The following is a 15,855-nucleotide window of genomic DNA, read 5'->3' on the forward strand; positions in this document are numbered from 1 at the left end:
AAGTAGGGCTGCCGCACTATGAGAATAAAAGTTCACGTTGTGTGCGCGGACCATGGGATGACGATACAAATCGTCATTTCAAGATTCTTCGTGGTAAGAGACGGCGAGGTGTACAGAGCAACACGAGATAACCATGGACAACTTGTGCGGCGAAAGCAGGCAGCGGCCGGCGTTGTTAACACTACACGTTGCGTTGGAAGTGACAGTTTCAGCACACCACAACAGCGGAGTTGCAGCCGGCGGTGCAGCCCACATCTATGAGAATCAGCGACAGTAGGTCGAGGAAAAAATGTAGTGTAAGTGTTGCACTAGCATATAGCATTGCAGGATTTGTGACTGGAACATTAGTATGAGTAAATTGTCTGGAGTAAAAGAAGTAAGTCGTGGTACAGCATCAGCAGACACTTCGGGAACTTCGGAAGATCAGCATATAAGGTCTACGCTAAAATTAATTTTGCAAGAACAAAAAATAGCACGAAAAGAATGTAAGCAGGCAGTTAAACAATGTAAAGAAGTATTAAGAAAATCACAAGAAGAATGTAAGGAGGAATGAAGTAAAGCACGAAAGAAAATACACAAAGGCTTAAAAGAAGTTTATCTAAGAATAGCTCAAATTTATTTATTTATTTATTTAGTTATGCATTTATTTTACCTGGCAAGATTAGGGCCTTCAGGCCCTCTCTTACACCTAACCAGGCATACTCAGATTGAACGAATTTCAGTTTGTACAGAACATTATGGACATACCACGTGTTATACAGTATCAATGTTAAAAAAATTGAGATTATAACAGTAGTACAATTATAATTATAACAATAAGAAATAATTATAACAATCAATAATAATAATAATAATAATAATAATAGTAATGACTATGTATGTGAAAGTAAACATATTTTTCTTTTATGAATGTCAGTCCTATTGCTAGTTGGGAATTTTCTCGTTATGTTCTTGCATCTTGTGAGTTATTCTCATCTAGCAGAGACATAAGACGATAGAATGGGGTGAAAGAGATATAGAACACGTAGAAAGGTTACAGGAAGAGAAATAGAATGGTAAAATTCGAAGCTATGATGGAGAGGAGAAAGAAGGAGATGAGAGGGGCACAACAATGGTGGCTATACCGTCCCTAATATGTAAGTTAACGATATATTTGATGCTTTTGAACAAAAAACGCTACAAATCTTGAAGTTCAAACTGAAGGATGAAGTAAGGATATAAATTACGAAGAAAAGAATGCCGTAAAAATTGGAAGTTTGTAACTCGCAAATAAACCTAAAGATTGATCATGAAATCAAAAAACTTTAATAAGAGTTTGCAGGGTCAAAATGGGATAATATGAACAACAGTTAATAGAATAAATAATGTAAGACAAGAGTAAAGCAAAGTTATCACGAGTAATTTACAGAGTATCAAAAATGACTAGAAATATTTAGTCTTGATATTTCACATGTAGAAAGCTCTTGCAAAGACAACAAGTGCGATTCAGGGGAAATTGAGCGAAACAGAGCAAAAAATACTTCCTGACATGCAAGACAAAATAGAAAACGAAGTAGAAATTTGGTGTAAACAAGAATGAAAGAAAGACATTGTTCATGTAAGTGACGTAGCAAATCACGCTATTGTGTATAAATTTCATCATTTCTCTATGTAGGGAACTATACATCCAGTAGCCTTCATTAGTCAGTTTGAGGGCATCATTCCTGAAAGCATGACTGAACAACAAAAAATCGAATGTTAGAAGGAGAAGTAAAATCATGGTAACGCGAGTCAGCAACACATGTAAAACATATAAAAAAATTTGTTCAACCATTCTTGAATCAAGACTCTTGAATCAAGACTGGTCTTGCATCACAAAAAACAGAGCGTGAGGTGAAGTATTTGTAGATAAAAGGTTTGATAGTGAAAAAGTCATCACATCACAAATAGACAAGAGTGAGGTACTACAAAGTCCAGTACTGAAGTTAAGTGATATCAAGCTATCAATAAACATAGACTTGACAACCAGCTTTTGTCAAAGGCCGATAGCAAAAGGTGGTAAAATGTGTACTGAATTCGTCTAAGAAGGAAAAAGTTACCATTTCAGGTCTAAGAAGCATCATGTGGGCGTAGATTACGTGGTTGAATTTGAGAAAGTTGTAAATGAAGTACCTCATTCTAAAACGAAAATACCGCCATAACAAGTATTAGATGAAATGTCAATCAATGAAATGAAAAAAAATATTACGAATACTAATATCAGGGGGCAATGACGTTCTTTCCATTGCTAGGTAATTGACGATGAGCATGTTCCCGAGCAAGCTGAGAGCATACTTCATTCTCTTTTCCTGTTGTTAGTTCTTTCCTTTCTTTCATTCAGAATTATATCTGTCTTCCTTAACATTTTTCACTATCAAAGTTATTATGAACAAATTTTCTTACACTCACTGATTGTGACAACAAAAAAACAAGCAATGACGCAAACAAAGTAACCCTTCAGAAGAAACATTTGCATTTGACGAATGGAAAGCAGACATCTTACGTAATGGGACAGGCCAGAATATACGGGGTATAGGATTACAGATACACAAGTAAGAGAACACATTATGTAATTATAACAGTACACCTGTACCATATTAATGCACATAACGAAAAACATGGAGTAAGTGGGACAATTTTTTTGAATATTTCAACAACGATTCACAAACCCTTAATTCTGATAATATTTTAAGAATGAGAAAGCTAGGCGAGGGGCAATTATATAGGCTACAACGCAGATGAAATAACGCATTTAAAGAAGCTGAATGCTGCAGAAGAGGACGACGGTAAGACAGTGAAGTGAATGTGACAATGTACAATAGCGATATATGTGAGAATAAGATTAACATACCTGTACTAAAGGAACTTCAGATTGTCAATTGTAAATAGCATCCAGAACCAAGTTAAGTAATTTTAATGATTGTTATTATTTTAATAAATGTGTGTGAAAGTTAATGAAGTTCTGTTTAAAATTGGTCACCGTCAATCTGCTACTCTAAGCGTGCAAGTGGCATTTCTATCGTCTGACCTAACGGCAGAAGATAAACACGCCCCGATAAGACCACGAGACATATTGCTGACGCTCGCCTACTTCGTTAGAGCGACCAGTCCAATATTCTGATGGTGTGTGTCCTGAAGGTCTTACAGTACGTACACCAAAAATATATATCGTCGGCGGCGACTTCAACTGCGTTCTGCAACTCGAGGACCAATGACCACACTTCGTTCCTTGCCCAGTGCTAAAAACGCTGGGCCGTGATCTTGAACTGCATGACACATGGGAAATGACGCATGGCGACAGCTGCGGATGTATGTACTTTAGAAACCGAGTTGTGGCCTATGGCCTTCACGAGGCTTACATCTGCACCATCACTCTGCCACGACAGAAGACATTGCGCATTAGGGGCCCGTGGAAGCTCAACATAACCCATCAGCATGATGAGAATTGTTTACGGGAGGCTGAAGTCACATGACGTACGCACGATTCGACGCTTAAATGGTGGCTCTGCTACGTCAAACCGGCTTTACGCAGAACGTTCACATGATATGGCCAGGATAAGTCACATTGGCAACGGGCGACATCCGAATTTTATTTCACATTTCTGGGACAGTTGGCGAAACAACCACCGTCTCTCGACCGTGAGCAGGCTGTCCAACGTATCATAGCACAACTGGTGCCTCTTACGAAGGTGAAGATGCAAGGGGTTAAAGAACGTGCGAGAATGCTCGACGGGTTACGCAACGAACGGCTCTCATTACACTGTATACTGAGAGAAAAAAGGCAGTGGCGACGTACACTCATACGGGATGTCGAAATGGCAGACAGATCGCGGGTCACGTTACTGAAGGACATTGTACGTGCTTTTGCTCACCACTACAGCACTTTCTATGCGGTGGACAGAGTAAGACTGGCAGAAGTGCTTCGACAAATGCCAGCGGACTAGCATCCCACTGAAGTGGACGGCCTTATACCTGATATTACCATAAATGATGTGGACGCAGCCCTAAAGTATGGTGCGTTAAATAAATCCTCTAGACCGGATGGGGTCCCTCACGAGTTATACCGTAATGGGACCGACATGGGTACAGATGTGCAATGAACTCTTTAAAACCTACCTTACGTGTCCCTATCGAGTACACAGAGGATTTCATGATACCTGTACCAATTGGTGGTCATAAACTAGAAGACTACCGGCGTTTGACATTACTGAATGGAGACTACAAGATATTTGCACGTATCCTCCGTGCTCGCCTTCAAGCGGCGATAAAGGACAAAGTACATTTAGATCAAACTTGTCTAGGTGGGAAGAACAATACACATATAGTGCTGAGGGCATACAGGAATGTCATAGCATTGATGACTGCATGTCGATTACGAGGAGCCCTCGTGACAGTGGATTTCGATCACGCTTTCGATCGAGTGGAACATATGTTCCCACGAGGCGTCATGAAACGGATGGGAATCCCTCTCCCGTTTGTGGATACGATCATGAGGTTGATTAACGTCGACCGAAGTGGCCGAGCAGTTCTAGGCGCTACAGTCTGGAACCGCGCGACTGCTACGGTCGCAGGTTCGAATCCTGCCTCAAGCATGGATTGTGTGATGTCGTTGGGTTAGTTAGGTTTAATTAGTTCTTAGTTCTGGGGCACTGATGACCACAGAAGTTAAGTCCCATAGTGCTCAGATCCATTTGAACCATTTTTTGATTAACGGCACTCTGTGCGGCAAGGTTGCCCCCTTTCGATCATCTTGTTTGCAGTTGCTCTTGATCCTGCACTACACGGCCTGTTACAACGACTTGAACGCGTCCAACTATGGGCTGTATCTTTGCAATGCCGCGCACACGCCGACGACGTCATTCTTCTGGTCAAGTCCGGAGCTGAAATCCAGGCTGCGCTGGAATAGCTTCAGCAGTATGGAGCAGTGGCGGTTAGATCGATGTTTGGAAGTGGGCAGAGGACTGCTACAAGGGACAGCAGTGTCCATCACCATGGTCCCCACTCTCGAGTGTTTGAGAGCGGTAGTCCATGGAAACATACGGCGTACAGCGGCGTCTAATTGTCGACGGCTACTGCGACAGATTCACGCATTGGTACAACATGCATTGCGCGCCATAGATATGTTCCAGCGCGCACATTATGTCAACGTATATTTGGCACCGGAAATTGTCACTTGGCACACATACTGCCGTTGCCCATCACGATCGGGTGAAGACTGCAGTCGGCCTTCGGACATTTCGTAAGTGCTGACGTCCTCTTCAAAATCCGCTACGATACCTTGACGCTGCCACCGAGAGGAGGAGGCACAGGACTCGTAAACGTGAGAAAGAGTGGGTGTGCGCTGTTTCTTAGTACGATGCAACGCTATTGGAGAACGGAGCACGTAGCCTTAATGGGCGCTATGATCAACGAAGTGGCTCCCCATTCACTTTGTCCATCAGTCAATGTAGGCCACATCACGGCACCCCTCACACACCTACGGGAGTTCTTCGTCGATTACAGTTACATTCAGGACAGTGTACTGGAGTTACCCACAACGAAAGACATATATCGAAGCTTCCTTCAGCAAAAATCTCGCAATGTGGCCGAACAGAAGTACCCGGCGATGCAGAGGCAGAGAATATTGAGAGCGTCCATCTTCCCTCCTTCCCTACAGAGGTACGTTCATTGTGGTATGTAGTAGTTAACGGCAAATGCCCGAACCGTATCGACTGCACTCAATTCATCTCGTGGGCACGCCGATATGCTCCCACTGCGCGCTCGTCGACTCGGACGAGCACAGTTTCATCAGTTGCATGACAATCGACTGCTGCCTTCTGACACAGCGATCAAAGCTGACGACCTACTGTTCCCTGACAAAGTATATTTTCCCACCGCCAGGACAAACGCCGTAAACTGGATATAGGGGATGGTAATAAATTATTTGTCATACTCTTCTGGTACGTACTGCAAGAGCAACATGTCATCTTGCGGCGACACGTGAAATACAGAACATGTTTTTCCAGTCGTAGACCAGACAGATATATTTTAATTTTTAGGGAGAATACAAGTTTACAGAGGACAACTAAATCACGAAACAGAAAACTAAGTGGTTCCATTATCTAAATTGTACCATTACAAAATCTCTCCGAAATAAAGTAACAACAGAAAGATAACGTAAATTTTATAATGTTATAACAGTACCACTATTTCTCTATGGGAGTGAACGTTGGGTAGTGACAAAAAATTTCGTTCGATATACATATACGCATATAGACACATCAAAAAACGTTTTCCATTACACCGGTTCCCTGAACTCCTGGAGATAGACATTGACATCACAGACAAAACCCCCTTGACTCTTCAGAAATGTCACTAAATCCGCCCAAAGATGTAAACAACCATGCATGAAGAGCGCCTCTTACATGGAGGGGCTCCGGCAGCCGATCAGTTCAAGTCATTCCACCAGGAAAGAGGTACACGGCTTCTGTAGTCTGTAGTTCCGCATTGTTACATTGTGCCAGGAAGACCTCTCAACAGGGAAAGTGTCCAAGCGTCTCGGAGTGAACGAAAGCGATGGTGTTCGGACATGGAGGAGACACGAAGGAACTGTCGATGACATGCCTCTCTCAGGCCGCCAATGGCCTACTACTACAGTGGATGACTGCTACCTGTGGATTATGGCTCGGAGGAACCCTGACAGCAACGCCACCATGTTGAATAATGCTTTTCGTGCAGCCACAGGTCGTCGTGTTACGACTAAAACTGTGCGCAATAGGCTGCAAGATGCGCAAATTCACTCCCTACGTCCATCGCGAGACCGATCTTTGCAACCACGACACCATGCAGCACGGACAGATGGGCCGAGCAAAATGCCGAATGGACCGCTCATGACTGTCGCATGTGCCTTCAACCAGACAATTGTTGGAGAAGTGTTTGGAAGCAACCCGGCCAGGCTCAACGTCTTAGACACACTGTCCAGCTGGTGCAGCAAGGCGGAGCTTCCCTGCTGTTTCGCAGTGGCATTATGTGGGGCCGACGTTCGCCGCTGGTGGTCATGGAAAGCACCGTAGCGGCTGTACGATACATGAATACCTTCCTCAAACCAAAAGTGCAACCATATTAGCAGCATATTGGCGAGGCATTCGTCCTCATGGACGACAGTTCACGTCCCCATGCATATCTTGTGAATACATCGTTCAGGATAACGACATTGCTCGACTAGAGGGCCCAGTATGTTCTCCAGACATGAACCCTATCGAACATATTACAAGTGGTTCAAATGGCTCTAAGAACTACAGGACTTAACATCTGAGGTCATCAGTCCCCTAGACTTAGAACTACTTAGACCTGACTAACCTAAGGACATCATACACATGAATGCCCGATGCAGTATTCGAACCTGCGACCGCAGCAGCATCTCGGTTCCGGCCTGAAGCGCCTAAAACCACTATCGAACATGCCTGGGATAGATTGAAAAGGGCTGTTTATGGACGGCTTGACCCACCAACCACTCTGAGCGATATACGCCGAATCGCCGTTGTGGAGTGGGACAATCTGGACCAACAGTGACTTGATGAACTTGTGGATAGCATGCCACGAAGAATATAGGCATGCATCACTGCAACAGGACGTGCTACTGGGTATTAGAGGTTCCAGTGTGTACAGCAATCTGGACCACCATCTCTGAAGGTCTCGCTGTATGGTGGTACAACACGCAGTGTGCGGTTTTTCATGAGCAATAGAAAGGACGGAAATGATGCTTATGTTGATTTCTATTCCAATTTTCTATACGGCTTCCGGAACTTGTAGAACCGAAGTGATGCAAAACTGCTTTGGAAGGCCAGCAAAAAACTGAGCCACCACATGTAGCTGCCACAGACCAAGAAAGTCCTAACGCAAAGCGAAAACAAAAAATAAAGAGCAATAATTGTGTCATAGGCTCCTGCAGGGGGGTTTTGGGCTGCTTGCTTTGGATACGCAGCGCTGCCCGTACTCACAGTTGACGCTGAGCACGATTCTCCTGCTGACACTGGGCGGCACGTCGTTGGAGGCGATACACAGGTAGGCCGCCATCTGGCGACGGTCCAGCCGCCACAGGTGCAGGTCGTTGCCCACGTACGTCTCCACTGGAAGAACCAGAAAAACAAGTCAGATAAAATATGGTCGGCAGTTCATACACAGAGTATACCCGAAACTTTTTGGCATATTAAAAGTGTGTGCCGGACCGAGACTCGAACTCGGGACCTTTGCCTTTCGCGGGCAAGTGCTCTACCATCTGAGCTACCCGAGCACGACTCACGCCCCGTCCTCACTGCTTCAGTTCTGCCAGTGTCTCGTCTCCTACCTTTCAAACTTTACAGAAGCTCTCCCGCTAACCTTGAGTAACTAGCACTCTTGAAAGAAAGGATATTGTGGAGACATGGCCTAGCCACAGCCTGGGGGTTGTTTCCAGAATGAGATTCTTGGGGAGCTCAGATGGTAGAGCACTTGCCCGCGAAAGGCAAAGGTCCCGAGTTCGGGTCTCGGTCCGGCACACAGTTTTAATCTGCCAGGAAGTTTCATATCGTACACTCCGCTGCAGAGTGAAAATATCATTCCAGAGAATACACGATTTTACCAACAAAACTCCCGAGGTTGTTCCGGTTTGTTTTCTGAGGATTTTCGCTTACGTGATCAGTGGTCTCCGGTGGCTCGTCACAATAATGCAATAATGATTTATTCGGTTTGTTACCACAGTTACCTCAAATTGGGTGGAAATACCTCCACAACAGCGAAAAAATTTGTAATATTCAATCAGCGAGACGCAGAACACAAAGCACAGGCTGACGCAACAGCCATTAGACAGAAACTAATGTGCAAAGTGTTTATAATTAAACTTTCGCCACTTGAGAGGATCATCACGGAAAACGAGTGATCTTTGGAAAAAGAAACTTTGTGGAAATATTTGTAAGGACATGCGGAAAAGAAATAAAGACTGAACCATGCAAAGAAACACATTTCATTTGCCACATAAGAAAGTAAAATTTGTTAATTGTGTACCTCTTATGCATTCCAGGTTACAAAAGTAGGTCCATGTGACTACCATATACATCCAGGAACCGCGCTAGAGATACCGTTTCACAATTGTTCACATCACATTCCGAACGCAGGAGCACAGAATGTTCAGAATTGAGTCCAGCAGTCTCTGCCATGACTTCTCCAACAATTTGTGGCGCAATTGGCCGTCGGCCTCTCCCTGGAGCAATTCCGAAATCGCTAGTTAATTCGAACTTTCGAATCATATTCTTCAACTCCGGTGTGGAAAGAGGACCTGTCCGTATCCCTTTAATGTTCCGATACTTGTGAAGAGCAACATCACAGTTGATGTTGTTTAGATGTAATAGCTTTACGAGTAAAGGCCTGCTCATCTTCTCCAGACCGATGTCCAGTGTCTGTAGCTGTAATGCATAGAGATGCTTCGGTTCCAGCCCTACGTCGCAGTACAAATATCCTCACCTAGCGGCAAATGATGACACTAACACTACTAACAACGCAAATTCTGCTGCGCAGTCTGACCATTTTCTTGTAACGTTTGGTATCCGTACGCTAAATAGTTTACCGTCTATACTGGCTCAAGTGGCGAAAGTTTGATTATATCGACCCTGTATTGTGATGGCGTGGCGATCGCTGCGGCTGCAGCCCAGTGCAGCTTTTCTTTGTTTCTCTTGTGTGAATTCATTCAGTCTGCACATGAGGTGCATACTTGCAAACTCTTCATCTCTAAACCGATCAGTAGTGATGCGTATCGTTGTTAACGTACAAGTAGCACTGCTGGAAAAACGAACTCGATAGAGACGTTACCAGGAGTTAATGCAAATAAGACGGCGAAGAGCAAAATGGGTATCACTGTTGCCAACTGCAAGTACCTTGTATGAGTGGAACAAGACACCTAGTGCTTACCTTCGACACACGGGCTATTTTAAATAGTCAAATAGGTGTTTACTCTGTTACGAACTTTCGGAGACCATTGGGCCCTATTACCAAAATAACCAGAAAATATGAACAAACTCAATAATTTTGCCTGTGGAATTGCCTCTCACCCTATGTATTTTGTCTCCCAAAATCGTACTCAGAATTTTACTGCCGATCTATAATCTTAAACTCGGTGTTCTGAGATGGGGAACCAATTGTTGGAAATGAATATATCACATTATCCTGGGTCTTCAATAGACAAAGATTCTCAAGCTGTGTTTCTAAACTCGTTGTGTATCAGCATAAACTATTCTCTGCTGCATGGATGTTGGAGCCATATATTTAAATTTAATCTCTGACGTGACAGGAATCATGGGATATCGATACGCACATATGCAGAGATGGCGGTAGTATCGCGTGCAAGACATATAAAAGGGCGGTGCATTCGTGAGGCTGTCATTTGTACTCAGGAGATTCATGTGAAAAGGTTTCGAGCGTGATTTTGGCCTTTGAACGAGGAATAGAGCTAGAAGTACTAGACATTCCATTTCGGAAAGCGTCAGCAAATTCAGTACCCCGAGAGCAACTGTGTCAAGAATGAGCCAAGAATTTGGTTGGTTTGTGGGATTAAAGGGACCAGACTGCTACGATCGTCGGTCCCTTGTTCCAATACTTAAAAACACCCACACAGAGTGAAAAAAAACGGACAATGGAGACAACAGACGACACAGGACAAGGAAGACTCAGACAAATAACAGACAAAACGAATTAAAATCACACAGAGTGTGACAGTGGTTGGCCGACCATAGAGACAAAAAAGGAAAAGCCAACCACCGAGAATACATTAAAAATTCAGACTAAAACCGGAGGCCAAAAGCCAAACTCAACACAAAATATAGATAGACACTTAGATCACGTGATAAAAGCCCGCTGCCCGAATAAAACGCAAAACTAAGTCCTCAATGGCTGAGTCATCTGTTAAAAGTGCAGGGAGCGTATCAGGCAGCGCAAACGTCTACCTGAGCAGAGCTAAAAGGCGACACTCCAACAAAATGTGGACCACAGACAAAACGGAGCCGCAGCGACATAGAGGTGGGTCCTCATGGCGTAAGAAGTGGCCTTGCGTCAGCCGAGTGTGCCCAATGCGCAGGCGGTAGAGGACAATAGACTCCTTGCTAGAGACCCGCATTGATGACCGCCACACAGTCACCGTCTCCTTGACTTTTTATTTATTTATTTATCGTTCCGTGGGACCAAATTAAAAAGAAGTCTCCATGGTCATGGAACGAGTCAATACATGGAATTATAACACTATAGTAGAAACAGATAACATGAAATATAAAAAACATATTCAGGCGATAAGTCTTAAGTTTAAATAAAGAAAATGAACAATGTAACACTGAAACCCGCTTAATTTTATAGCTCTTCCAGGAGCTCCTCGACAGAATAGAAGGAGAGACCCATGAGGAAACTCTTCAGTTTAGACTTAAAAGAGTTTCGGCTATTGCTAAGATTTTTTACTTCTTGTGGTAGCTTATTGAAAATGGATACAGCAGAATAATGCACTCCTATCTGCACAAGAGTCAAGGAAGTGCATTCCACATGCAGATTTGATTTCTGCCTAGTATTAACTGAGTGAAAGCTGCTAACTCTTGGGAATAGGCTAATATTGCTAACAGGAAACAACATTAAAGAAAATATGTACTGTGAGGGCAATGTCAGAATTCCCAGACTATTGAATAGGGGTCGACAAGAGGTTCTCGAACTTATACCACATATAGCTCGAACAGCCCGTTTTTGAGCCAAAAATACCCTTTTTGAATCAGAAGAATTACCCCAAAAAATAATACCATACGACATAAGTGTATGAAAATATGCGATGTAGACTGCTTTTCGTGTTCAACTGTCACTTATTTCAGATACTGTTCTAATGGTAAATAAAGCAGAATTTAGTTTCTGAACAAGATCCTGGACGTGGGCTTTTCACAACAGCTTACTATCTATGCGAACGCCTAGGAAATTGAAGTGTTCCGTCTCGCTTATAATATGCCCATTCTGTCTGATCAAAATTTCGGTTCTCGTTGAATTGTGAGTTAGAAACTGTAAAAACTGAGTCTTACTGTGATTTAGCATCTAATTATTTTCCACAAGCCACGACTTATTTCATGAACTACATTATTTGATTCTGTTTCAATATTACACACAAGATCCTTCACTACCAAGCTGGTGTCATCAGCAAACAGAAATATTTTTGAAACACCTGTAATACTAGAAGGCATATCATTTATATAAATAAGAAACAACAGTGGACGCTGCACCGACCCTTGAGGAACGCCCCACTTAACAGTGCCCCATTGGGACTGAACATCACTACCACTCTCAATATTACGGAGAATTACCTTCTGCTTTCTGTTCTTAAAGTAAGAGGCGAACCAATTATAAGCTAACTCCCCCTGCTCCATAATGGTCCAACTTCTGCAGTAATATTTTGTGGTCAACATAGTCAAAAGCCTTCGTTAAATCAAAGAAAACACCTAGCGTTCGCCACCTTTTATTTAATGCGTCCAAAACCTCACAGAGAAAAGATAATATAGCATTTTCAGTTGTTAAACCGTTTCTAAAACCAAACTGTACATTTGACAGCAAATTATGTGAATTTAAATGCTCCAGTAACCTTGTATATACAACCTTCTCGATAACTTTAGCAAACACCGATGGCATAGAAATAGGTCTAAAATTGTCAACATTATCCCTGTTTCCCTTTTTATAAAGTGGTTTCACTACCGGGTACTTTAATCGGTCAGGAAACCGACCACTCCTAAAGGAAAAGTTACAGATATGGCTAAGCACTGGGCTAACATACATAGAACAATACTTCAGTATTCTGGTAGATACCCCGTCATATCCATGAGAGTTCTGGTCTTTAGTGATCTAATTATTAACTCAATCTCCCTCTTGTCAATATCATGGAGGAGCATTTCAGGTAACAGTTTCGGAACACTTTTTTTCTAAGAGCGCTATGTGATTCCCTGTTGGGACTAGGTTTCTATTTGGTTCACCTGCTATATTCAGAAAGTGATGATTAAATATTGTACATATACGCGACTTATCAGTAACACGGACATTCCCACTGCGCACTGATTCTATATCCTCGACCTGTCTGCCCGCATCTCGTGGTCGTGCGGTAGCGTTCTCGCTTCCCACGCCCGAGTTCCCGGGTTCGATTCCCGGCGGGGTCAGGGGTTTCTCTGCCTCGTGATGGCTGGATGTTGTGTGATGTCCTTAGGTTAGTTAGGTTTAAGTAGTTCTAAGTTCTAGGGGACTGATGACCATAGATGTTAAGTCCCATGGTGCCCAGAGCCATTTGAACCATTTTTTCGACCTGTCTCTGCAGACCAGCCACTTCCTTTACGACTGACCATTTGGTTTTAATTTTATCCTGAAACTTAGCTATTCTGTCTGCATACCACATACTTTTTGCCTTCCTAATAACATTTTAAGCACCTTACAGTACTGTTTGTAATGGGCTGCTGCATTTGGATTTTGCCTGTTTCTAACGTTTTGATATAATTGCTACTTTGTTCTACAAGATATTCTTATCCCTCTAGTCAGCCACCCAGGCAGCCTGTTGGTGCTAGTACCCTGTTTTGAACGTTCTAACGGAAAGCAACTTTCAAAGAGCACGAGAAAAGTCTTGAGAAAACCGTTGTATTTATCATCCACTGTATCAGCGCTATAAACATCTTGCCACTCTTCTTCCTTGATAAGGTTTACAAAGGTCCCTATAGCAACTGGATCAGCTTTCGTAAACAGTTGATAACTATATTTAATATGAGTTGCAGCACAAAATTCTTTTAAAATTTGTGCATCATGATCTGAAAGGCCATTCACCTTTTTGCTAACAGAATGCCCTTCTAGTAATGAAGAATGAACAAAATTGTTGTCTATGGTTGTTCTACTGTTCCCTTGCACTCTCGATGGAAACAATACGCTTTGCATAAGATTATATGAATTAAGGAGGTCTACCAGCATCCTTTTCCTTGCACAATCACTTATACAATCAATGTTGAAGTCACCACATATAACTAACTTTTTGTATTTCCTATAAAGTGAACCACGAACCTTCTCTAGCTTTAGCAAAAATGTTGTGAAGTCGGAGTCTGGGGATCTATAAATAACAAGAGTTAGAAGTTTAGCTCCATTAAATTTAACCACACCTGCACAACACTCAAACACCTTTTTAGTGCAGTACTTTGAAACATCAATTGACTCAAATGGGATGCCGTTTTTCACATACATAGCTACTCCCCCACACCGCAAAGAGCTCCTAGAAAAGCTGCCAGCCAACCTTTATCCTGGTAAAGGAAGCCTCTGAATTATCTCCTTATTTAAGAAGTGTTCAGATATACCAATAATTTCAGAGTCAACATCTATAAGCAGTTCACTAACTTTATCTCTAATACCTTGTATATTTTGATGAAATATACTAATTCCCTCATTTCTCAGATACCTAAGATTTGTCAAAAGTGGTTCCTTTGTTAGAGAGACTTCCCTTAAGCAGAAATACCTATCAGCTGACTTAAATCTAAAAAAGGTGCAGCTCTAACACCCACTACTGCAGGAATTTTCCCATGAGTGATCCTACCACCCCCACCTATGCTCTCACCTATAAGCTTTGCCAACCTTTGCGGCGTAAGAGTGCCCGCAAATCAGTCGCCGGGAGGCCAATGGCCAGAGATGGTTTACTGGTGGCCTCTTTCGCCAGGCGGTCTACATATTCATTGCCGGGTATCCCAATATGGCCTGGGGTCCACACAAATACCACAGAGCGGCCGCAACGGGCAAGAGCATGAAAGGACTCCTGGACAGCCATCACCAGACGAGAGCGAGGGAAACACTGGCCGATAGCTTGTAAACTGCTCAGGGAGTCGCTACAGATAACGAAGGACTAACCTGAGTTTGAGCGGATATACTCTAGGGCACGAAAGATGGCGACCAGCTCAGCAGTGAAAACGCTGCAGGCAGCCGGCAATGAATGTTGTTCGTAGTGGTCTCCTAGAGTCAGAGCATAACCGACACGACCAGCAACCATCGAGCCGTCAGTCTAGAGAACGCCAGAGCCCTGATAAATGGCAAGGATGGATTGAAAGCAGCGGCTGAAGGCCTCCGGAGGGACTAAGCCCTTCGGGACATGTGCCAATTCGAGCCGAAGGCAAGAGCGAGGCACACACCAGGGGGGTGTATGCAGAGGGGCCCGGAAAGGAGGTGGAAGAGGGAAAACCCCAAGCTCAGAGAGAGGCTCTCAGACGCCGACGGTGATCGTACAACCCGACCGGGGCCGACGTTCTGGAAGATGGACGACTGACTGCGGGAACAGGAGCCGATAATTATGATTCCCGGACAAGCTACAAACATGCGCAGCATAAGCGGCCAGTATTTGTTGACGCCATAACCGCAGTGGAGGGACACCTGCCTCCACAAGTATGCTGTCCACAGGGCTGGTCCGGAAAGCACCAGTGGCAAGTCGTATCCCGCTGTGTAGGATTGGGTCCATCAACCGCAACGCAGATGAGGATACTGAGCCATAAGCCAGACTCTCGATATAAAGACGGGACTGGATTAACGCCTGGTAGAGCCGTAAGAGGGTAGATCGGTCGGCGCCCCAGCGTGTGTGGCTGAAGCATCGGAGAGCGTTCAGATGCCACCAACACGTTTAAGCTGTCGAATATGAAGCAGCCAAGTCAATTGGGCATCAAAAACCACATCCAGAAAACGATGTGTCTCCACCACAGCAAGACTTTCGCCGGCAAGATAAAGCCACGGCTCAGAGTGGACTGTTCGTTGCCGGCAGAAATGCATGACGCAGGTCTTGGCAGGCGAAAACTGGAAGCCATGCGCTACAGT

At 43.8% G+C, this 15,855-nt stretch overlaps 1 protein-coding gene across 1 annotated transcript in view; it reads right to left on the reverse strand.

The window, feature by feature from the left end:
• The window catches only part of LOC124803269 (lachesin-like), a 217,085-nt gene that overhangs the window by 91,268 nt on the left and 109,962 nt on the right, over positions 1 to 15,855 (reverse strand). The window contains exon 5 of the mRNA XM_047264452.1: positions 7,998 to 8,126. Coding sequence (XP_047120408.1) covers positions 7,998 to 8,126 — 129 coding nt within the window. The remainder of the gene's footprint in view (positions 1 to 7,997; positions 8,127 to 15,855) is intronic.

Source organism: Schistocerca piceifrons, chromosome 6 (assembly GCF_021461385.2).
Source record: "Schistocerca piceifrons isolate TAMUIC-IGC-003096 chromosome 6, iqSchPice1.1, whole genome shotgun sequence".
Classification (NCBI taxonomy): domain Eukaryota; kingdom Metazoa; phylum Arthropoda; class Insecta; order Orthoptera; family Acrididae; genus Schistocerca; species Schistocerca piceifrons.